The following is a 22,374-nucleotide window of genomic DNA, read 5'->3' as shown; positions in this document are numbered from 1 at the left end:
CTAGAGCCCAGCTACCCTCAGCTCAGAGCAGAGGGGAGCTGACCGGCTGGAGGAGAGTTAATTTCTCCAGATTTGCTCAGAATCTGAAAGGCATTTTGAGGACTAGTGAGGAACAGATAAACAACATCCCCTGCAGAAGCAGTGCATGAGTGTAACTGGGAAGGAAACATCCACTCTCCTTGATTCAGACCATTGAATGGCAGGGAAATGAGAGGCTAACCCTTCATTTTGAAGATGACAAACCTGAGGGCCACTGGGGGCAGGTGTGTGGGGGGTGACTTGCCCTAAGTCACCCAGCAGCCTAGCAGCAGGGCTGGGACCAGAACCCGGGATTTCAGTGATGCAGGATGAGGAGCCAGCGTGCTCTCTCACAGGTCTTCCGCGTCTGTGCAGAAGGGCCTGAGTGTCTGGCTGGGGAGAGTACAAAGCTGAGCACCCTTTCAGGAAATGACCTCGTGAACTCTGACTCCTGCCCAAACTGCCCTTCCCCTGCCTGGAAGGCCTTTTCCCACCGACCTAAATCCTTTTAGCCCTCAGCTTCTGTTCATTGGCGTGGAATCGCACATGCGCTTGAGCACCTGCCTGGGCTGCAAATGGGTGTGGTGGCCCCCAGGGATGCTGCCACCCCTGCATCTCTGGAATTCAAGACTGAGCCCTCTTGTGTTCTTTTGGCTGCACATCAACCTGACAAGTAGGTTACACACACAAGAGGAGTGAGTCAGATGCTCTAAATCACTTGGCTAATTGGTCCAGTGGTAAAAGAACTCTAACTCCTTATGCAGAAGGAATTCCAGATCTCTGGCAAAGCTGAAAGGTCTTCATCAAGACCCCACAGTCACCTTTTGAGCCTCAGACTGCCCTTAACCAGGGCAATGGTGTAATGGTAAATAAACATTGAACAACCAGTTCTCTGGTGCTGGTGGTAGGGAACAGCCTTGATTTGTAGTGTTTGCTGATCACTGTGGTGTAAACATTCCCACCATGAATGCTCTGGTTGGCCTCTGGTGGCCACAAAGCCTGCAGCAAATGAGGAGCCCCCTCTCCAGTCATGCTCAGAGGGATAAACGCCCATCTCAGGACAGGAACCCCATCACAGAAGCTAGAGAGGGGTGGGGAGAGGCCTGCAGGAGGAGGCCCCAGGTTCTGGGCCCCAGGCTCCCCAGTTTCCTAACTCTGGATCTTAAGCTCACTGTTAGCTTCTCATTTGTAAAGTGGGGTAACTTACCACCTGTGCTGCCATCATCTGAGGTTCTGGTGAGGATGAAAAGTAGAAAGGGCTGTGTGAGCAGGAGAGTTCCACACTGTTGGGAGTTACAGAAGATGAGAGGTCAGGCTGCGGGAGCAAGTTTTCTTTCTGTCATTTACAGACCGAGTGAGCGTAGGCAACTTACTTGGCCTTCTTAAACCTCGGTTTTCTCATCTGTAATATGGGTGGCTGAGATGTGTGTAGAAATAGCACCACCAACCCAGAGGGCTGCTGAGAACAAAATATGGACCTACATCTCGTGTTCAGTGCCTTGATAAATACTGGCTTTATTATCATTGCCTATATCCAGACCCACAAAATAAGTCCCTCTCTAAGGGTTTTACACAAACCTCCCAAAGGCCACCAGCTTGGTCAGGAAGGAGAGCAGGTATATCCGGATGGGTCCATCTGCAGGACAATACCACCAGGGATGCCCCCCTTGCAGCTCCAGATGGCCCTGCCGGCTGCCCCCTCTTTCTCTCCAGAGCCAGGGCAGGCTGGCAGCTGGGAAGTGGGTGGAGACCCCAAAGACAAACTTCTCAGGGTTCCAACACCAGGGTGCTTTGTAACATTTTCCAGTGGGACTGGGTTTCTTGAGACTCCTTGGTGAGAAGACATGCAGTGGAAGGTTAAACTGTGGTCAGGAGCAGGCTTATACAGTGCGGAGAAACTTCAGATCAAGCGAACATCCTCTTCTCCCCCTCAGACGCCACAAAAGCTCTTTTTAAAATAATCTCCTCTGAGGAAGAGCAAAACACTCTTGCAAGGAAAAGACACAAAGAAGGTCCAAAAAACTCATTATTTTACAATGTTTCCAAGGGGTTACAGCCTCACTGCGGAGGTTAACACTGATCTGAAGCAGGTACCACCTGCCATTCCAGCACTGAGGGGCTCTGGTAGGTAACAGCTGGCTGGGTGTGGGGTCTCTGGGGGGCTTATGACGAGGCAAGGGGAGAGGGGTGAAGAGGGGATAAAGTACAACAGCTCCTGAGAAAACAGTGTCTGCTTTACCTGCCACCACGTTACTCCCCTGCTCAGCGTACCCTTCTCTGGTTCCCTCTCACCTTTGAAAAGAAATTAAAAGTTCTTCACGTGGCTTGTGAGCACCAACCGTACAACTCTTCACTAGTCTGGCCAACTAGTTAATTGCATGGGCTTTGGAGTCAACAGATGTGGGTTCTAATCCTTGGCTCTACCACAGCTCCACCAGCTGTGTGACCTTGGACTAGTTAATTAACTCCTCTGAATGCTTCATCCCCATTAATAAAGCGGGAATAATTACAGTCCATACTTCAGAGGGCTGCTTTGAGGCTAAAATGAGAAAACGTAGGTAAGATGCGTATACGAGACCTGGTGTTATATAAACAGTCAATAAATAAAATAAGGACAAATTAAAATCTTTTTACTATCAGCTTACCTCTCCAGCTTCATCTCCTGTCACTTCCCAGAATGCAGTTACCTAGAGGGATTAAATTGCTCAAAGCTTTAGACATGACACCGCACTCTCCTGTTTTAGGCATCCTATGCTTTTTTGTCCTTCTCACACAGTAGGCACTCAATAATCTGCCAATCAAACGTTTGCCTGGAATTCCCTTTACACCTTTCTCCACCTGGCAAGCTCAGTTTAGAAGTCCCTGCTCCAGGAAGACTGCCCTGAACCCACAGGTGGGCTACATTCTCTTCCACAGCATCCTGTACACACATGCTTCGTGGTATTTACCAGGCGCTACTAAAACCGTTCATGTGCCCTTCTTCCTCACTAGAGCATTATTAGCTCTTCTAAAGAGGGGCCAGGTCTAAGGCACATCTGCATCCCCAACACTTGGCACACAGTAGGTGCTCCATAAATGCTCAGCTCTTAAGTAAGGCCAGCCACTTGTCCCAGCTGGAAACTGCATCCCAAACACCTCCCAAGACCCACTACCCTTCCCAGCAGGTTCAAGTTTCCAGCAGGTTCAGTCAACAGTCAGCCAAACCCACTTCCTGCTCCTTCTCCTGAGTTAAACCTTGTTTTTTGCCCCCTGGCTGAAAATAGAGGAAACTGGAGAAGGGGGAGTTTCTTGAAATTCCTGTTCATCAAAGCTACTGTTTCGTGCTTCAAGGCTTTAGTACTGTCTCCACCTGAACCTGGTCACCTGGGGCAGTAGAGACAGCAAATGCTGTACCTTGTTAGAGAAATCAGGAACTCAGTGACCCAGGAACCTGGGGTGGGCCCTATAGACCTAGGCAGTAAGCGTACACGTACAGCCTCTGGTATGCAGCTTGTAAGAGTTGTACCATTTTGGTTTTGTGCCACTCAGACATTAGCTTAAAGAAGGTAAGAATGAGGTACTCTGCCAGTTCTTTCCTGTGGCTTTAGATCAGAACTGTCTTTCTAGATGCTAATATGGCTCCCCTAGGGTTGCCTAGAGGAGCCCAACAGTTTAGAAGGAACTAGGCAGAAACCATCCCACTGGAGTCACTGGAGGGCCGGGGCTGTGTCCTCTGGCCCAGGGTCAGATGGGGGTGGGCGCACACCTGGCTTACACTGGACTCTCAGACACCACAGGGCTGACTGCTGGGCAAACCCAAGGGCTAGAGAAGACAATGCTTTCTGCCAGCATCCACTGCTGGCCCATCAGTGAGCGCTCCACCTGGGGAGGCAAGAACTCCTCACGGGAGGGTTCTGAGGATGCTCATCATTCTGCTCTGCCCACCTGCATGCGGCCCAAAGAGAAGTCTTGCTGGGTGGGGGCAGAAGGCTGTTCCTTCCCACAGCCTTGGAGCGGGGACCTAACACCTGACTCAAAGTGTTAAGAGAACAGTCTTAAGCAGAGGCTAAAATGACAACGAGTCTTAGGAAAGGCTCACGGGCCCACGACGGCAGATGTTGGCACACCGGTGGCTCCCGCATCACCTAAAAATCAGTTCTGAGGCGCCTGCCTGGAATGCAAGCCCTAAACTGCCACCCCCGACTCCTCAAGCTTCTCTGAAACAGTACTGCTCACTTCGTCTCAACCCGCCTCACATTGCCAGTTAGCTATTTCACATGAGTTTGTTTTGTCCTCTCCATTATAATTTAACTTCTAGAGGGCAGGGGCCTTGTCTTACACATTTCTTCCACATTCTCCTCAGCATCCAGCACAGTACTGGGCACCAAGAGGGGACTCCAAAACAAGTATTTCGTGTGTTAAATTCCGAGGCCAAGCACCCATCCACAATTCTATCTTATCAATAGAAGAGATCTCCAGGAGGGCTTGCTTCCTTTTAAATGTCATGTCTTAGCTTTGGAGTCTCTGACAAAACTTGTTTCTGTTTTGCGGGCTCTGATTTTAACCTGTCTGTGGGACTTTACAAAGTACTCGGAAATATTATCTTGGCAGAGAGAGGGTTTGGGTGGAAATGCCTCAGGACAGAGAGTGCCCTCGGCAGCCATTACCCAGCTTGCCCTCGGCCCAGGAGCCTGTCCTCAACTTCTCTCAGCCTCTGTGGGGAGAAGGGAAGAGCACTTGCAGTGAGGAATCTCGAGGTGCGACTCCCTGAAGTCTGAGGAGGAAAAAGGAACAAGCGCTGCGAGGAAAAAGAGCAGTCGAGTTTCGGGCATCGATTTTATTTGGGCTTCTCACAGTGGTTAGAGCCACTCCGTCTTCAGAACAATCACAGCACAGGAAATGCGTCACCGAGACTGCCCAGAAAAGTCTGACCAGCTGAATCTTATTGCTTAAAATACACATATTCACAATAACTGACAAAAGGTGATGTGCCTCACACGGGAATGTGTTAGCATTTGCAAATCTTCCGACTGTAGCACCAAACCCTCGACCAACCCCTTTCTTCTCGTTCACCTGGAACACCAGACTCCCTCAAGTCTCCCCAGCCCCCTCACGAGTCCTTCAGCTCCCTACTTCCGTCTTGCGTCACGCAGGGCAGCCTTGTGTAGCAGGGGCCAGACTGTGACGCTGGACTCAAGCCCAGCTCCACCCGTTGCGTTTTCTTCTTCTCGTGCCTTCTGGGTTGGATGCTGCAGTGAACCCAGCAGTAAACACGTGGACCAGTTCCCCACTCTGACTGGAGAAGGAATCCTGAGAGGGCCAGAATCCATCCCTTCGACCAGTTAACTCAAGCAGGGTTCATTTTGGTAAAACTTGATCTCCTTTGAGACACTTCAGTGAGTTGTTTGAGACAAAAACAAAAAACAAAAACCAAAAGGTGGCAGGAAAGGCATCTGAGGGCTGTGGCACACTTCTGCCCACTCTCGCCACACACCGGCCACGCGCTGGACCTCAGCAGAGGGAGGTAAGCCCTATGGCACTGTGGTGGCCGCCAAACCCTCCTGGCAATTCTGGGCAGGGTTGACGTCTGGGCCACAGCCAGTCCGAGCTTGACACTGAAGATCCAGTCCAGCTTCTGTCTGAGGTTCCACCCTGGCCTTCTGTCCGAGCGGTTGTGGACACCCCCGGGGGCTGACGCCGAGGGCCAGGAGCAGCCGAGGGAGGCAGACAGGCTCAGAGCACGTTTCCGTTTACAGGGAGCAGAACACAGGCCTCTGAGTGTCCACGGAGCAATGTGCAAATTGCAGTGATGGGTAGAGTAAAACCTCTACTTGGAGCACAGTATCTCTGGCAAACGTGGGGACTGCCGCCGACAGCGCTGCTGAGTTCACCCAAGTGCACAGTCAGACATTTGCTCAGTAAACAGTAAATGCGTAAAATAAATTACCTTGAGAGGGCCGCGCCTGCTCCAAACGTGTGGGTAACGTGAGCAGAGTGGCTGCCGTTCAAAGCGTATTCACAGGAAAACAGGGCTGGGGGCTCACACACAACGGACAGACACACACAGGTTATCCAAAAAGTCACTGTATACGGACTGCACTTTGTTCAACATGGATTTTGGTTTTGTGGACTCCAAACTCAGACACTCGTTCACCTCACAGCCTTGGATTTGTCTATTTTGTGTGTGTGTGTGTGTATATACATATATACACACATACACATATATACGTGTGTATTCATATATATATACATATATATACCTTCCTTTCTTACCATAACATCAATGCCTAGTCTGAATGTCATTGTTCAAGAGTGGGGGAAGAACCAAACTCTTCATATGAACAGGGCTGGACAGGGAATGTTAGTTTCAGCAGTTTGCTTTCTCCATTCAGATTATTCCTAACAAAGCTCAACTGGTTTTTGAAGCCAAACTACAATAATAAGGATCCTGTGGTCCTTCAGGATGGCTGCCTTCACCCTCCTACCTGGGCCACTTAGACACTTGACATAGGCTACAAAAATTAGTTACCCCACTCAAGGCGGGGCGGAACAGGGAAAGGGCACAAAAACCACAGATAACCAAGGCATTTTTTCCAAATGGTCAGTTTGAAAAAACAAACAAATAAACAAAACAGCTTACTCAGAATCTAGAGAAAATACTGTGTGAGAGTCAGGCTGCGGGACCGCCCTTTCTCAGGTCCCACAGCCTCCTCATTTGTTCACAGAGAACAGTGAGACGTGAAGGCCGGCAGACGTGTGCTTGGGACGGGGGAGGGTACTGATCACCTGTGAGCACAGATCAAACGGCAGAGATGCGGAAAGCTGCACCTCTATCCGCTGCCACAGCGCAGGGCCTCCTGCTCACCCGCAGAAGTTCCAGACAGCTCCCACCCAAGCCTGCACACAAAACATCTCCTTCTGGCTCAACTGTAGCCAGGACTCTGAAGGCCAAGTTGGGAAAAAGCCACAAATTTTCCTTTTCCAAAACAGAATTCTTGCCTGCCCACTGGTCAAGTTCTTATTTTCAGCTCACTTCTGTTGTTGTTGGTTTTTTTAAAAGAAAAAAACCAAAGAGAAGGCAGGTGTAATCTTCCACACTTGAACCAGTCCGCGGCCAGCCAGAACCTGCTGGGAAGGGGCCCCTCCAGGATGCATCGTGCCACCTCGATCTCGTCACCTGGAATTTGAGAGCACAAGCCCTTTACCAACCCGCCACGCGACCGCCGGTCAGCTCTCATCCTCCCACAGGAGGAGCCCAATTCTGGCTCCAGAGACACTGGCAGCGAGGGGCGACAATCCCTGGACCACTGGGGCTTCACCCAGGGCTGAGACCTGCCATCTCTCTCAGACTGAGACGCGGCGAGGTTCTCATCAACTCACACCAGAACATGAATCCACTCCATCACCAAGAGTCACCTCAGGGCACAGTCTCATCCCCTCCTTGGGGGCTTCTGAAACGCGCATCTCTCTGACCCAAGCAGGTAGTGACACGTGACTTGAAAAGAGGTAAAGGGGAACAACGAGGTGGGGTATGAGGAATGAGTCACGGGACAACTTCTCGGCCCTCCGTGACACTGTGTATCTATGGGGGGCGAGGCACCCACACCCCAAACTGTACCTGGAGATGCAGGAAAACGCAGGAGCAGAGGGGGGGGAAAAAAAAAAAAAAAAAGGAACACAGTCACTTAATGCTTCTCTCATGGTTCTCCCCTACCCTGGTTGTGTCGCCAAGTTCTCGGGCGCAGGCAGGGCCTGCTCTAGCTGGGGGAGCTGCTGCTCTGGGAGTTTGGGGAGTCCTGCTCGTTGATGGTGTTCAGCAGCAGGCAGGCAGGCAGCCGCGGCAGGTGAGGGTGCCCGGGCTCCCGGGCCTGCTCCTCGGAGGGCTGGCAGAGCCCTTCCTCCTCGTCGCCAGGGGGCCGCACATGGCAGCTGTCGCAGAAGTCCAGGGGCCCGTCCAGAGCATCGTCGATGAGCGCGTTGAACTCTTTGAGGTCGTCATCGTGGTGGCCCCGGTTGCACACACACACCTCGATGCCCGAGTCACCTGTGAAGCGGCGATGTCTGCCGGGCGTCTTGTCTTTGCTGTCAGGGAGGGCGCCGCCCTGCTCGGAGCTGTACTCTTTCAGCAGCTCCTCCTTACATTCGGAATCCTTGTCCAGGAAGGCCCCAGGGTCCACCTCCCCCAGGCCGGCCACAGAGCCGCTGGGCTCCATCCCGGGGGCTTTGGTGGCTGCTGGGTCTGCTGGCACGTCGGAGGGCTCAGGGTCAGCGATGCTCGGGGGTCGCGTGCTGCTTCTGCTGGGCCCGGACAAGGGGCTGCTCTGAGCCCCCTGGGAGCCCCTGGTGGGGTCGGCGCCCGGGGGGCTGCCGCCTGTAGGGCCACACTGCGCAGGCAGCTGCTGCTGGAGCTGGAAGGCACTGTATGGTGGGGGAGGAGTTGGAGGTCGGTTCACCACTTCCTCATAAGGAGGTAGTAAATAGTTTGGCAAAAACCCTAAAATGGGGAGGTAGGGAGGAGAAATTACTGCACTGGCAATTGTTCTAGGATAGACTGCAGGCTCACACTAAGCATATGTCTCGTCCCACCCCCAGCATACCCACCGAGGGACGGCTACAGCTCTCAGGTGCAGGCAGGGCACAGGGCTGTGAACGACTTTGCAGAGAAAGGGGGGCAGATTGGGAGTGACAGATTCTAGCTTCTGGAAATCTGAGAGCTCCTAATGCTGCTTCACAGGCAAGGACTTCTGCTTGTCTGGAGTTAAAGCAGAGGGTTCAGCAAATGTGGTGAATGGCCAAGAGAGTTCTGCCTGGAAGGGACCTGTTTTCCACATGCACGCAAGTCTCATGTTTCTAGCTCAGACTGTGTCCTCCATCTGCATCCCATAGGCCTCAGGGTCAGGGACCCTAAGTTAAGACTTTCCAGATGTATATCATGAAGAGAGCCTTTTTCTGGGAGGCTGGAAAACTGTGTTGCCTCTCACCCTAGTGTGGCAAGAGGTGGTCTGGAAATACACACCAAACCTCATCCTGATTCGCATCGAGAGCGGGTGGCTTACCAGTAAAGGGCGAGGGGCCTGTCATCAAGGCTTGTTAAGAACATGCCAGGGGAGTTATCTTTTGCTTTGAGGCACAGATGATCTAATTATAACAGTAATTGCTAGCATTTATTGAGCACTTACTATATGCCAGGCACTGTGCTAAGCACTTAACTCTTCTAGGTGTGGAATTCCAAATTTATGAGTACTTTAGTCTGTAGAACACACTGCAGAATGGCTTTGGACAGGCTGCACTTCTGGGCCTCCACCGACCACTCGAGAGATCAGTGAGTGTAAGGAACCCCAGGGAGGGGCTTCCCTGGTGGTCCAGTGGTTAGGACTTGGCGTTCTCACTGACAAGGGCCCGGGTTCAATCCCTGGTCAGGGAACTAAGATCCCACAGCATGGCAAAAAAAAAAAAAAAAAAAAGGAACCCCAGGGAAGTCAGGTGAGTGTGCCCTTCAGTGAGTCACCGAGTTTCTTGGTTCTCAGGAAGTCCCAGTGCTACCCCCCACCGCTGCCCCTTTTGTAGCAGCCTCTGCTCAAGCATAGCACACGGCAGGAAACAAAATGGGGGGATTTCAGGCCACTGACCTCTAAATCTCAATTCATTCACATCATACACCATACAACCACCTGCCTAAAAAAATCTGCCTAAACTAAAGGAGCGGAGATGTAGTCAGAACCCAGCTGGTGTGGACTGGAGCGGCCCAGTGGCTGCCAGGGGCTGCATCCACAGCACTGGCTCCTCGGCGCTAAAGGTGTGCACCCCCTTGTTCCCACACTTGTGAGACCCTGCTCTGTGCGGGACAAGGAGGCCAACCCCCTGTGCCCACAGTCTGTGTGTCCTGGGCCCCGAGGGTGGGGTTTGGTGTACGTACTGAAATAAAATGGCAGCGCTGAGTAATTGTGGGCTTCCCGGTAGGCGATCAGGTTGATTTCATGTTGCCGCTGTTGGGCCTGAAGGCGGTGCTTGGCTCGGCGGTGGTGGCACACGCAGCAGCAGCTCAGGATGATGATGATGGTCCACACGAGCCAGAACCCTGGGGGCAGGGAGGCGAGACAGAGAGGCGTGGGCACACCATGAATGCCAGCTGGAGGGGCTGCCCTCGGCACAAGGAGGCCCAGGGACACTGCGTGCCTGGTCGAAGCTGGCACTGTTGGCCCTTGCCTGGTGAAGTTACATTTAGAACCTGTGATCAATTTTCATGTTTGTACCAGAGTGAAAGACACGTGGGGCGGAAGAGGGCAGAAATGTAAGAATGGTGACCGTAAAAGAGGTCACTCACTCCGGGGCACCTCCAGGGCTCCTGGGGGAAGGGAAGAATGCCAAGGCATCTGTGCAGCACTGCTGGTCCTCCCATATTTTAGGTTTGGGGGGCATTAAGTATGCTTACCTTTTAGGACAGTGTGCCCTTCCTATCTTAAGAGATCTCTGAGAAAATGCTTCAGCCTCTCTTGGTGCCCACCTCCCCACTCCAGCCCTGCTCAGGCCCACAAGGACGGCTCCCAGGCTCCCCACCAAGAGCGAAGAGCCCCTCAGAATCCCCACATCTCAGCAGATGAGCGGTTGCAGGGGGCCTCGGAGGGGCTACCTGATAAAATTTTTTTCTCTACCATGTCGCCTCCGTCACACAAGAGCCACTGAAGTTAGAGGTGGAAAGATTCTAATTTCCTCAGGCCCATTTCTTCCCTGGAGAGTGTAAACAACTTCCTCTGCTCTTGACATAATCCGGTACAATTCCATCTCCCACCATCACAAACAATCCACTCCCACCTCGCTTTGGCCTGCAGCTGCATTAGACTCGGGACCATCAGAGGCCTCCCATTCTTCCTCCTGGCTCCAGAAAGGGGTAAAGGAGCAGGGGAGAAGCCTACCGCCCTCTTCCCCAGGCAGATTGTTTCTTCTCATTTCCCACTGTGTTCTCTTGGATCATACTCAGAGAACCCTGGCAAACTCCAGTATAAGACCCCCCTCTCCAATCTTCACATGTATACAGAAAAGGCTTCTAATTTTTTTTTTTTAATGAATGAGCAATTTTGCTTTAAAAAATATAGAGAGGGGAAAAAAAGACTGGAAGGAAAAAATAGTGACATTTTAAGTCATGGGATTATGAGAAGAAATTTTAATTTTCTTCTCCCAATTATTTTTCTTCTTTCAAATTATAAAACTGGAAACAAAGTAAGTTAAAACTTAAAAATATCTGTGACTAATTTTATTTTTGCTGGCTTTAAAAAAAATTAACATATTTCTGAATAGGTTTTAAAATTCCTCTGGGAATGTCTTCATACAATGAAATGATATGAATCATTAAAAACTTATTCACAGAATACTATATTTGACATATAAAGATGTTTCTAATATTAAATGAAAAAAAAAAAGCAGATTACAAAACAGCATAAAATATGATCCCAATTTTTGCTTAAGAAAAAAGTATATATAAATGTCCAGAGGGATGATCAGGAAGTTAGTCATGAGGTTATTCCTGGACAATAGGACAGCAGATTTTCTGGTACCAGCTCTTGTTTTTTGCTTATTGCCAATAAGATGAACATGTACTTCTTTGAAATAAAAACAATATTTTTTCTCAATAAAAAAATAATCTGGGGCTTCCCTTGTGGCGCAGTGGCTGAGAATCTGCCTGCCAATGCAGGGGACACGAGTTTGAGCCCTGGTCTGGGAAGATCCCACATGCCGCGGAGCAACTGGGCCCGTGAGCCACAACTACTGAGCCTGAGCGTCTGGAGCCTCTGCTCCGCAACAAGAGAGGCCACGATAGTGAGAGGCCCGCGCACCGCGATGAAGAGTGGCCCCCACTCGCCGCAACTGGAGAAAGAAACGAAGACCCAACACAGCCAAAAATAAAAATAATAAATAAATAATAAATAAAAAAATTAAAAAATAATAATAATCTAAGGAATAATTTTAAGGTGAGTTTTTATTAAATGAGAATAGATTATATTATTTTTCATTTGTTCTCTATTCCTGAAGAACTTCAAGTTTTTCCCATTACAAACGTTATGTATATTTTTTATTGTCTGCTTTGTAATTATAAATTTGTGTTTAGAATGTAAGTATTTCTACATCTCTTGTCAGAATGAGTTAATTTCATTTAAAAAAAAAAAAAAGCCTCCCTCTCCCAGCAAACAGATTTGTAAATGAATAAACCCCTGATTTTTTTTCCTGTTTGAACCAGAATATTCTGAAAGATCCCACTGACATTTAGGGTGTGGCCTCTAGCAACACCCAGGGTGTTTCCTTCTGTCCCCCAGGGGTGTCCGGGCTGAATCTCCCCACAGAGCCACCCCTATGGGGTAAGGCAGGATAGCAGTACAGCCTGCCAGCCCTGGCAGGCCGGCAACACCACTGTGTAACACCTTTGTGTTTTCAGCACGTGTCGGTGTTCAACTGAACCTTTTGCTGAGGTCTAGCAACGGGAGAGCAGGTAGAGGACAATGGGCAGAGAATCTCTTCCCCATTTCCCATCAGCAGACAGAAAAACCCCGTTCCTAACCAGAGTTCATAAATGTAAGTTGAACTCAGAAGTCTCCCTTGTGGTCCTTCCCGGAGTCGCTGCTGACATTTGCTTAACTTAACTTGCACTTCTCTCCTTCCAATGCTCGCCAACTGGAGACTGGACACTGTAAGAGGAGCCCTCAGGGAATGGTTTTGAGGCCAGAAAGGAGCTCTGGGAGTGAACTGGCTTCCCGCTGTGGTCCTGTAACATCTCCTCCAGCCCCTACGATCTGTTCAGCTCCCAGTCTCCTGGGGTGGGGTCACACCCGAAGGAAGCGGCACAAATAAGCACAATGCATTCTGCTGAAGAGCCTGGCTCCAAGCGTATTTTAGAGTCAAGTCTAAAAGATTCTGGGCTAACCACTTTTTTATACTACCCAGCATCATCTCACAATCCTTTATACTTCTGTGTTACTTTATAATTTTCAAAGTACATTCTCCCATGAGATAATCAGCACCAAACTCTACAATTTTTTACCTCCCAAGTCATTTCTTCAATTGTTTCTTACCTAAAGGTAAATTAACTTTTAACCTTAATGCTGCAATATATATGATCTAAGGCAAAACTTCTCAGCTATATTATGACGGGCTTTAAAAAAAAATTAAGTTATTTATTTATTTATTTTTTGCTGCATTGGGTCTTCGTTGCTGCGCGTGGGCTTTCTTTTAGGTTGCAGCAAGCAGGGGCTACTCTTCGCTGCGGTGCGCGGGCTTCTCATTGCAGTGGCTTCTCTTGTTGTGGAGCACAGTCTCTAGGCGTGCGGGCTTCAGTAGCTGTGGCACACGGGCTCAGTAGTTGTGGCTCGCGGGCTCTAGAGCGCAGGCTCAGTAGCTGTGGCGCTCGGGCTTAGCTGCTCTGCAGCATGTGGGATCTTCCCAGACCAGGGCTCAAACCCATGTTCCCTGCATTGGCAGGTGGATTCTCAACCACTGCACCACCAGGGAAGCCCTATAATAGGCTTTTAATAAGAAATATCTCAGGCACTGGTTTTTATGTTGGCCACATATTTCTGGTTCTCCCCCTTTCTGGCATGTGGGTAGGCTTGAACTTCCTGGCGCCATTATGATTGTGACACTTTGAGGCAGCTTCTAACTAATAAATTGAGATTGGAAGTGACAGATGTCACTTAGAGGCCAGAACATTTCTTGCTGATGTGAGACCCTCTGTTAAGTCTCCCTTCTGCCATGGCAAGCCATAACATTCCAGATAGTGACTTCAGGGTCAGTCTGGCCCCAGGGGATAAAGAAGTAGGAACAAAGCTCTCATCCAACCTGTGATGGACATATAGTGTGAGTAATAAACCTGTTGTTTTAGGGCCACTAGGAGTTTGGACTTATTACTGAGCATAACCTCTCGCCTATCCTGACTGATGCAGTATCTTTATAGGTTTTTCTGGGGGAAAGGATTTAAAATGTTCATCAGATTCTTAAGAGAATCCTTATTCCAGAAAAAGCCTGAGTTCTATTGAACTAGAAGTATAATAGAAAAAGAGGTCTTTTTTTTTTTTTTTTTTTTTTTTTTTTAAGGAGAAATGAGGCAGGGTAGAAGGAGGCTGGGGGAAGAAATGAGACAAGTGGAAGGCATGCCCTTGGCAGAGTTACCCCAGTTATATCGAACAGCACCAGAAAACACATGTTTACTGAAATTCCATCAGCTGCTTCTGTTCATGTGGTATCATGGGTAGAAAAACTCTCCCTACCACGTACCACTTATATGACGTGATATAAAATCTCGAACTGAGTTTTGCATTTCTAATATAGTATCACAAAGTGATAGTGTGGATCAAAACTAGGAGAAAACTAACTTGGGGGCAGAAGGGGCCTAGTGGGGTAATGAGGCATTAGCACAGGTCCAGAAAAGGCCCCTAAGGACTGGTCCAACTTGATGGAGTTAATGTGGGAAGACAGAAGGCATTCTTGGTTTGACCCTCACAAAACGGATGCTCTTGGCAGCTATTCTAGTCAAAGCCATGTCCCATCAGCTTTAAAAGGGGGACCGTCCAGACTAGTACCTATGGAGTTGTACAAACTTTTGATATTTTCACTAGATTTCACAAACAAGGAGGAAAGTTTTAAAAAGGAAAACCTACTGAAAGAGCCACACAGAGAAAGACAGAAGCATGCCCTCCTCCCCAAACACACACCTACCCACAGATTACATTCCCCACTGACCTTTGAAAGCTGTGACCTCATGGTGGGGTGCATTTGTCATGCTAAGCAAAATGGAAAACATGTTTTTAAAAACAATCACAGTCCAATGTAGGAACTGAGTCATGTGCCCCAGAGCTCACTATAAACTTGGGAAAACACCACTCCCCAACTGGCAGGAAATTCCTCATTAGGAAGCCAAAGTATACTGTCAACTAGCTCTCCTTCTACCCCACAGGATGGTGGGTGACCTCCCTGGCCCCTGATAGCTCTTAGCAGGAGCTCCTGACACTGCCGCTGTGGAAAAAGGACTGAATTTGGGAAATGAAGACTTTAGAGGACTTGCAACTTCATCGGAAAGACTGGACAAGTTTCATTTCCTAGCTTTGTGACCTTGATCATTTTGTCTTTACTTCCCCCATCTGTAAAATGGGGAGAATAATGGTTTCTACCTACTTGGTCATTGTGAGGATAACCGAGTTAATATCTGTATGCAGAGTACTCAAGCATGCACATTCGAGACCTTTCACAACCTGGGCCCACCACCCTTCCAGCCTGGCACTGAAGAGTTCAGGAAGGGGGTATAGCTTTGTGTGAGGCACACTGACCCCACTACTCAGCTGCGACTGACTGACCGGCTACTTAATGCCCCTGGTCCTGAGAAACGGGATATGTGTACCTGGCAGGGTTGTATTTGGGGCGTGCTGAGCTGACGTGTGTGAAGACCTTAATGAGTGCCAGGCACACGGCAGAGTTCTATGCACGTCAGCACCCTCATCTCCCCTGGGCAAGCCCCACAGCCCAGCCCCATGGCCACAGGGGAAAGGTTAATGAGATGCATGCTCTCTTCTTTCCCGTGAGGCCTTGACCTATGGTGTTTGGTATTCCTCGGCCTGGGAAGTCATTCTACCCTTCTCCATGTGCTTAAATCCTATCCACCCGTTAAGGCCTACCTCAAATGCCACCTCCTCCCTGCAGCCTGCCTGAATCCTGTCCAGCTAAAGCAAACTCTCCTGTCACATACATCGCAGTCCTGGCACGTACACTCCACTCTCTACTTTGCATTACTAGTGAGGCACATTGCCTTATCTCCTCTCTCTGCTCAGAGACTCCCTTCTTGATGGCAAGGATTCTGTCTCCCCACACGCTCTAACACAGAAGAGGCCACAGCATCCAGTAGGAACTTGTTAGAATTGCAAATTCTCAGGTCCACCTCAGACCTACTGAATCAAAAACTCTGGGACTGGGGCCCAGAAATCCGTGCTTTAATAAGCCCTCCAGGAAATGCAGATGCTTGCCAAAGTCTGAAACCACTGGAATAAGAGTTTGCTGAATAGATGATCGAATGATGACTGAAAGTACAAGTGCCGTGAAAATGCATGGGATGATAATAATAATAATGGCCAGGTTCTTATAGCCTCAGCCACGGCAGTGGTAAACAGGACCCTCACTTCTGGACTGATGCAGACCCAAGAATGACCCCTGGCTTAACGTTACAAGAGACTGAAAAGACACGGGAGTAAGGGCGCTGGCTGAAGCTTAAGGTCTGTGTGTGCTTGTGTGTCCGTGTAAAGTGGGCTGTGTGTGTGTATGTGTGTGTGTGTGTGTTTGAGACAGTCCTCAGCACACAGGAAAATTCAGCTAAGTAGTGGTATGAGGGTTGGCGGCAATGGCATTTGTTTTTCCGTGAGGCCTTCCCTGTAGGCAACTATGGTTAAAGAGGTACTTTGACAAAAACCCTGCCAAGGATTTCCTGGCTGAGATTTTTTTCCTTCCAAAGGAAAGAGACAAAAAGAATAATGCAAAGCCCATTACTTTCACATTTCAGGCAAAGTTCAGAGGCAATTAGAGGGAACAGGGTTCAAAGCGCAAAAAGCACAGTTCTGATGAGAGCTGAAAAGGGCTCATTCCTACGCTCGACCTCCCTCCTCTACACATCAGGCCGAGGCCAGGCCCCTAAGAAGGAGGAAAACCAAAGAATTCCGAGAGGGGCGGAACACTCACTGGGCATCTTCGGACCAAAAAGCCATTTCTGGGCACAGACAAGAGGAAGTTTGGCTTTTACAGTCTCCGTCCCCTCAGTTTGGGAAGCATGGGCCAACTTGCACAGGGGTGAGTCTTTCCTCCCCGTCCAGACTCTGGTCTCCATCTGGCCTTCTCCTTTCCCCGGCTGACCACAACTGGAGAGGTGATGAGCCACTGTGCAGCTCTTCCCCTGGCTTTCTTCAGGCCCTCGGGACGAAGTGCCTGGTTCCCAGACTGCCTGCCACCCTGCCACCTGGGTCTCCCTGTCCCAGCCGCCCCACCCCCAGCCCTGGCTTTGGTGACCCAATTCTGGTGGCTACTGAGTCTGCTCTGCCAACAGCCCAGGAGGCTCTGTCAATCTGAGATGGGGGCCATCAGCAACTCCATTCTTTCCGCAACTGATGCTGCCTGGGCCGGGCCCCAGAAAAACAAGCTGCAGCTCTGTGGCTTTTTGGCAGCCCAGCTTCAACTTTTGTTTTAACAAGGGGTGGGAGGGAGAATTTGAGCCCTGTGGTTATCTGCATTTTGAAACATTTAAACACAGTCTGTCCACCTGCCTGGCACTTTGTGTTTCTCTAGTGAGTCCCTCAGCCCCTCCCCTTCTCAAATAGCACCAACAACTCCAGGCCTGCCTTTGCTGCTGCTTATATAATATTTGCAGGACTGGTGGGGACATCTTGAACCCTGTTCTCTCCTTGGGGAGGAGTCTGCCCTTAACCACCCCTGAGCCAGTCCTCAAAAGGGAAGGACAAGAGTGAGGAGAGGTCCTGTTTGTAGGACCCACTCCCACTGGCTGCAAGATCCATTTGCATTTAGAGGGAGAGGCTTCCCAGCCAAGAGTCTAATTTCCTTTCCATTTCAAACAATAGCCCTTCTAGCTGCTTTCTGACCATATCACTGATGTGGGGGGGAATGGGGAGATCAGAAAGGAGAAGGGGAAAAAGGGAAGAGATGGTGGTGATGGTAAGGACATGGTTGACCAGCAAGCACAAAGTTTGTTTCCAAATGGAGGGAGTGATGGGGACTTAGAATTCTCTGGGGAAACAGTCTACCGTTTCCTCTAGCAACAGACAGTTACGAGAACCACTGCACGCTGGTCACCTGGCAACTCTCTGCCCTTAGGACCCTCACATCCTCCCCTTCTTTGTCTGGCATCCTACAGTGTCTCGTCTGAGTTCCAAGAAGATTAGAGTACAAAGGGCTTTAGTGAACTCTCCAAGCCTGGGTCACTCCCTGAAGACCACGGCAATGTCACCACCTTTGTGCAACTCTGGAAGGTGCAAGCCATCCTGGCTGCCACCAAGCAGTGGCAAGACGAGGATTGTCTCCACATGGCACTGAGCTGACAGCAACAGGTTAGGTAGACTGGAGAAGCCTCTAGACACTTCAGTTTGTGATCTGGGGAAGGAAGAAAAGGGGCTGAACCTCTAGACTCCTTCTCTCCAGGAGGGCTCTGTCGGCAAGGACCTAGGGAAAGATTATCCCTTTGAGAGAGACCCTCAGAAACAGAGGCAGCTCCTTGATGATCTCTGGGGAATTCTGGAAGCCTTGGTGCTTCTTACAAGAAAATGGCATTACAGCATTCACAGCAGCTTGGCTGCTGCAAACCTCTCTTTGCAAAGATGGCGAGCCTGGGCACCTGGGCTGGCCCATGAGAGGATGTAAGTTGTTGTCACTGCTCGGCACACCCTGGAGAGGGCATCAAAGAGAACCCCATTCAGGAGATTCTGCAGCAGACCTGCTAACCGCAGCTTCTTAAGAAGTCTCAGACCATGTTCTCCAGTCTTTAGCGCATGGTGTCTGAAGAGCACCAGAGCTCTCCTCCTCTACAGAGAGACCGCTTCTAGAACCTGGAAGCAGATTCTGCTCACCAACACTGCCACCAAGAGAATAAGAAAAGGGCTGACCAGCCTATGGTTTCCCAATGAGCAGAGGCGGTAACCGAGACCCTGGGATGCCAAGACATCCCCAGGCAAGGACTTACACCAGAGTTCATAGTAGTAGTTGCAGCACTGAGACTGTCCACAGCAGTGTCCTGTGTCACAGATGTAGCTTTGATTGTTGGTACCCACGCAGGTTTCCTTATCCTAAAAGAAATAAAAAAAACACTGTAGCATATTAAATTATAGCTTTTAAACACTACTTTTCTTCTCATCCTCCTCTTACTGATCGCCTGCCCACCTTCCACCAAAATGGTTTGTACCAGTGTTTACTGAAAGAAAAGAAAGAGAGAAAGGGAGGGAGGGAGAAAGAGAAAGAAAGAAAGAAAGAAAGAACCACACAACAACAGCAGAGTTAAGAAAAATAATATGGTTTATTAAAGGGGGAAGAGGATTCAGTACACAAAGCCGACTGGTAAAGAGCAGAGCTCTCCTTGCTTTCTTTATATCTAAGCAGAAACACTCCACGTTCTGGTGCTAAACTCAGCCAGTAAGAAGGTGGTGATTCTCCTGTAATAGGCTGTATATTTTAAATAAATCCGTTTCTCTGTGAAAGTTCCCAGAATAATGAAGGCAGCACGTATTCTAGGATTGGCATCTGGTCAGTCAGTCCATCTTCCCTTCAGAACACATATCTCCAAGGTTAATTACAGTGTGATTCAAAAGAAGGCTAAAAATCTTGCTACTAAAATTCTTTCAATCTTAAGAAAAGGGGTGGGGCTTCCCTGGTGGCACACTGGTTGAGAATCTGCCTGCCAATGCAGGGGACATGGGTTCAAGCCCTGGTCTGGGAAGATCCCACATGCCGCGGAGCGACTAGGCCCGTGGGCCACGGTTGCTGGGCCTGCGCGTCTGGAGCCTGTGCTCGGCAACAGGAGAGACCGTGATAGTGAGAGGCCCATGCGCCGCGATGAGGAGTGGCCCCCACTTGCCGCAGCTGGAGAGGGCCCTCGCACAGAGGCGAAGACCCAACACAGCCATAAATGGATAAATAAATAAATAAATAAAATTAAAAAAAAAAAAAAAAAGGGGTGACTTGCTCAGGTGACCTAGTCCAATTTCAATTTGCTAGATCTTTTTTTGCTTACCAAATGGTCTCTTAATAATCTTGACTGGATCTAGGATTCACACTGTCCCTTGTCAGGGACAGCTACAGAAAGGGCACCGCTGAGTAACCATCTAGCATTTTGCCAAATTCTATTCACAGCACTGGTGGAGAGGGATGGAGGTGGAAAGGTTTTTTTTATATTTCGTAGTTAAGATATGAAATACCCCACCGGCTGACCTAAACTTCAGCCTCAAATGTCCTCTGGGTCACAATGCATATGATGAGACCTAGAAGATCTGGCTTTCAACATTTCTTTGTTCTAAAGAAGTAACACATGCAGTGACTGGACACAGTCTTTGTGCCAAGCACTGGGTTGGGTACGAGGAATACAACGATGAATAAGAAATTGTCCCTAACCTCAAGAGGCACAGAGCTAGGAAGGGAAAAAACCCTGCTCAGCAAAGAAACTAAAACCACAGTATTATATGTGCTGCTACTCAGGCTGACCCTGCCCACAGTGTACACCCGGGTGGACGTCTGCCAGTGGAAACTCAAGTCACAGGGTCGGTTCCTGTTCTCTGGGTCTTGCTTTATACTCCACTGTCTGTTTGGCCAAGGGTACAAACAAAGCACTCCAGCGACTGTCTACAGGGCTAGAGGCTGGGCACTTGAAGCCACGAGGACAAAAGAAAGTGCACGGCTACACCCCAGATCCCTGGCTCAGTGCATGTTTCCACCACATCCTCAGGTGTTTCCTGGTCTTTAAGAGTCTTACACCCTGCTGTAAAGGGGTTTAGGAAGAAGGAAACATGGGAAAGGCATTTGTCGACTCTGACAATGAGGGTTTCACAATAGTATTGCAAACAGAGTTCTTCCTATCTTTGCCTTCCTGTGTCCGCCATAAGTAAAATGGCACACGTAGCAGGTGGCTGTCCAGTGGGATGTCTCCTCTGAGGCCTGACGCGTGTGGAGAAAGCAGATCTGTGTTCGTTGCTTTTGCTAGAACACACCCTCTCCCTCTTGACTTCAGAGCAAAACACTGCTTTCCTAAGGACATCAAAAAGTTTCTCCCAAGTTTACCAGGCCCTGAAATGCCATTCTTCTGGCCTGGCTCACAAGAGCACAGTTCAAACTGTCCACATAGTTTCTAAAAGAGGCCGCGCTGCCTACACTCTGACACATGAAAGAATCCAGGGACACTTCTGCCTCAAGAAAATTCACCAGATGAGGTCCAGGCTCGGAACACAGGGCGGCCAACTGGTCCTCCGTGAGGCATGAAATGGAACGTGTCTGAAATCTAAACAAGTGGCATCCTCATGACCTACTGGTGTCAGCTTTTCTCTTGGCTCTCCCATCCTCCGAGGCAGGAAGCCCAGTGTAAACAGAACCCCACTCTTTTTCCCTGCTCTGCCTCCACTTTCCCAGGGACAGCAGACTGTGGCAACATCATTTAACTCAGTTCCTCAAATACTTTTTACCCAGTGTATCTCATCCCCTGCTTTCCTCCCCCCAAACAGAGTCCCCAAGTTGCCTGAGATGATCTTGGTTATGGGAACTGTCATTTTCTGCTGCAGAAGGAAGGAAAGCAGGTAGGCAGTTAAAGAAGACAAGATGTGGGTTCATGGACCTTTAGCAAGGAAGACATGAAGGACTAAGAAGGTAGCGAGATGTGAGTGTCATGAGCTCCTCCAGAGAAAGAGACGTTGTGGTATGAAAGGAAAATCCAGAAGCCTTGTGTTTGGCCCTAGCTCTGCCATTACAGAGGAACGGCACTCTGGACAAGTTACTCAATGGCCCTAGAGCTGGTTAAGATGCTCACTCACGTCTCCTTAAACCCAAAGGGTTTATTAGCCTACCCACCTCCCATTCCCTTTGACAGCAGCCTCGAGCCAATGCAAGAGCTCCTGTAACCTATGCCTCCTCTCAGTCACAGCAAAGAACAGAGGTGTGCAAATGTTGCTTGGTGCTCTTCCACCCTTCCCTGTATGAGGAAGTCACCCAAAGGACTTTCAAGGATCTCCAGGCAGCTCAAGATACAAATGGTAAAGATTCAGTCAGATCTGGGTTCAAAGCCCACTTCTCACACTATGCTTATTACAGTGTAACTTGGGTAAATGACTTAACTTCTCTGAGGTCTCAGTATCAACGCTATTCTATGAGCCATTATCGCTGGGCATGAAAGACCATTCAATAAACAGCACTCTGCATTCACTTAGAACTATTTCTCAGAAGAGTAAAGTTCACTGGCAATGTGGGCTGCTCCAGACACATGAAGAATAGAAAAAGGAACTAGAGAGAATGCAATGGAAAGTTCAAATATGAAAAATTCTCAGCACTCTTTATGAGCACCCTTTGCTTTTCTTCCAAGCATCTCCAAGCACTACACACATATTATGTTGTTCAGGCCAAGTCTTGAAGAGTGGGAAGTTAATATCCCACCCCACCCCCCCTTCTCAAGAGTGAACGAGAGAATATATCGTGCCCTCCCTATGGGCAGGAGCTCTGTCTCCTTAATCCCCCTCCCCAACCCCAAGAATGAGCACAGTGCTTGGCACACAAAGGTTTGCTGAATGAAACAATGGCTATGCAGCCTCCGTGAAGGCAGAATGATCTGGGGTGAATAATACGGCTAGTGTATACTGAGTACCTGCTATGTGCCAGGCA

The 22,374-nt window shown here is 49.3% G+C and overlaps 1 protein-coding gene across 3 annotated transcripts in view; it reads right to left on the bottom strand.

Annotated features, from left to right (window-relative positions):
* Positions 1 to 4,814: 4,814 nt before the first annotated feature.
* The window catches only part of WBP1L (WW domain binding protein 1 like), a 58,701-nt gene continuing 41,141 nt past the window's right edge, over positions 4,815 to 22,374 (bottom strand). For all 3 annotated transcript variants that reach the window (XM_068548477.1, XM_068548475.1, XM_068548478.1), the window contains 3 exons: positions 18,707 to 18,809; positions 9,914 to 10,075; positions 4,815 to 8,491 (listed from right to left, as the gene is read on the bottom strand). In XM_068548477.1, coding sequence (XP_068404578.1) covers positions 7,755 to 8,491; positions 9,914 to 10,075; positions 18,707 to 18,809 — 1,002 coding nt within the window. In that variant the 3' untranslated portion in view covers positions 4,815 to 7,754. The remainder of the gene's footprint in view (positions 8,492 to 9,913; positions 10,076 to 18,706; positions 18,810 to 22,374) is intronic.

Source organism: Eschrichtius robustus, chromosome 7 (genome assembly GCF_028021215.1).
Source record: "Eschrichtius robustus isolate mEscRob2 chromosome 7, mEscRob2.pri, whole genome shotgun sequence".
Taxonomy (NCBI): Eukaryota; Metazoa; Chordata; class Mammalia; order Artiodactyla; family Eschrichtiidae; genus Eschrichtius; species Eschrichtius robustus.
This window is presented reverse-complemented; position numbering and strand designations above follow the sequence as displayed.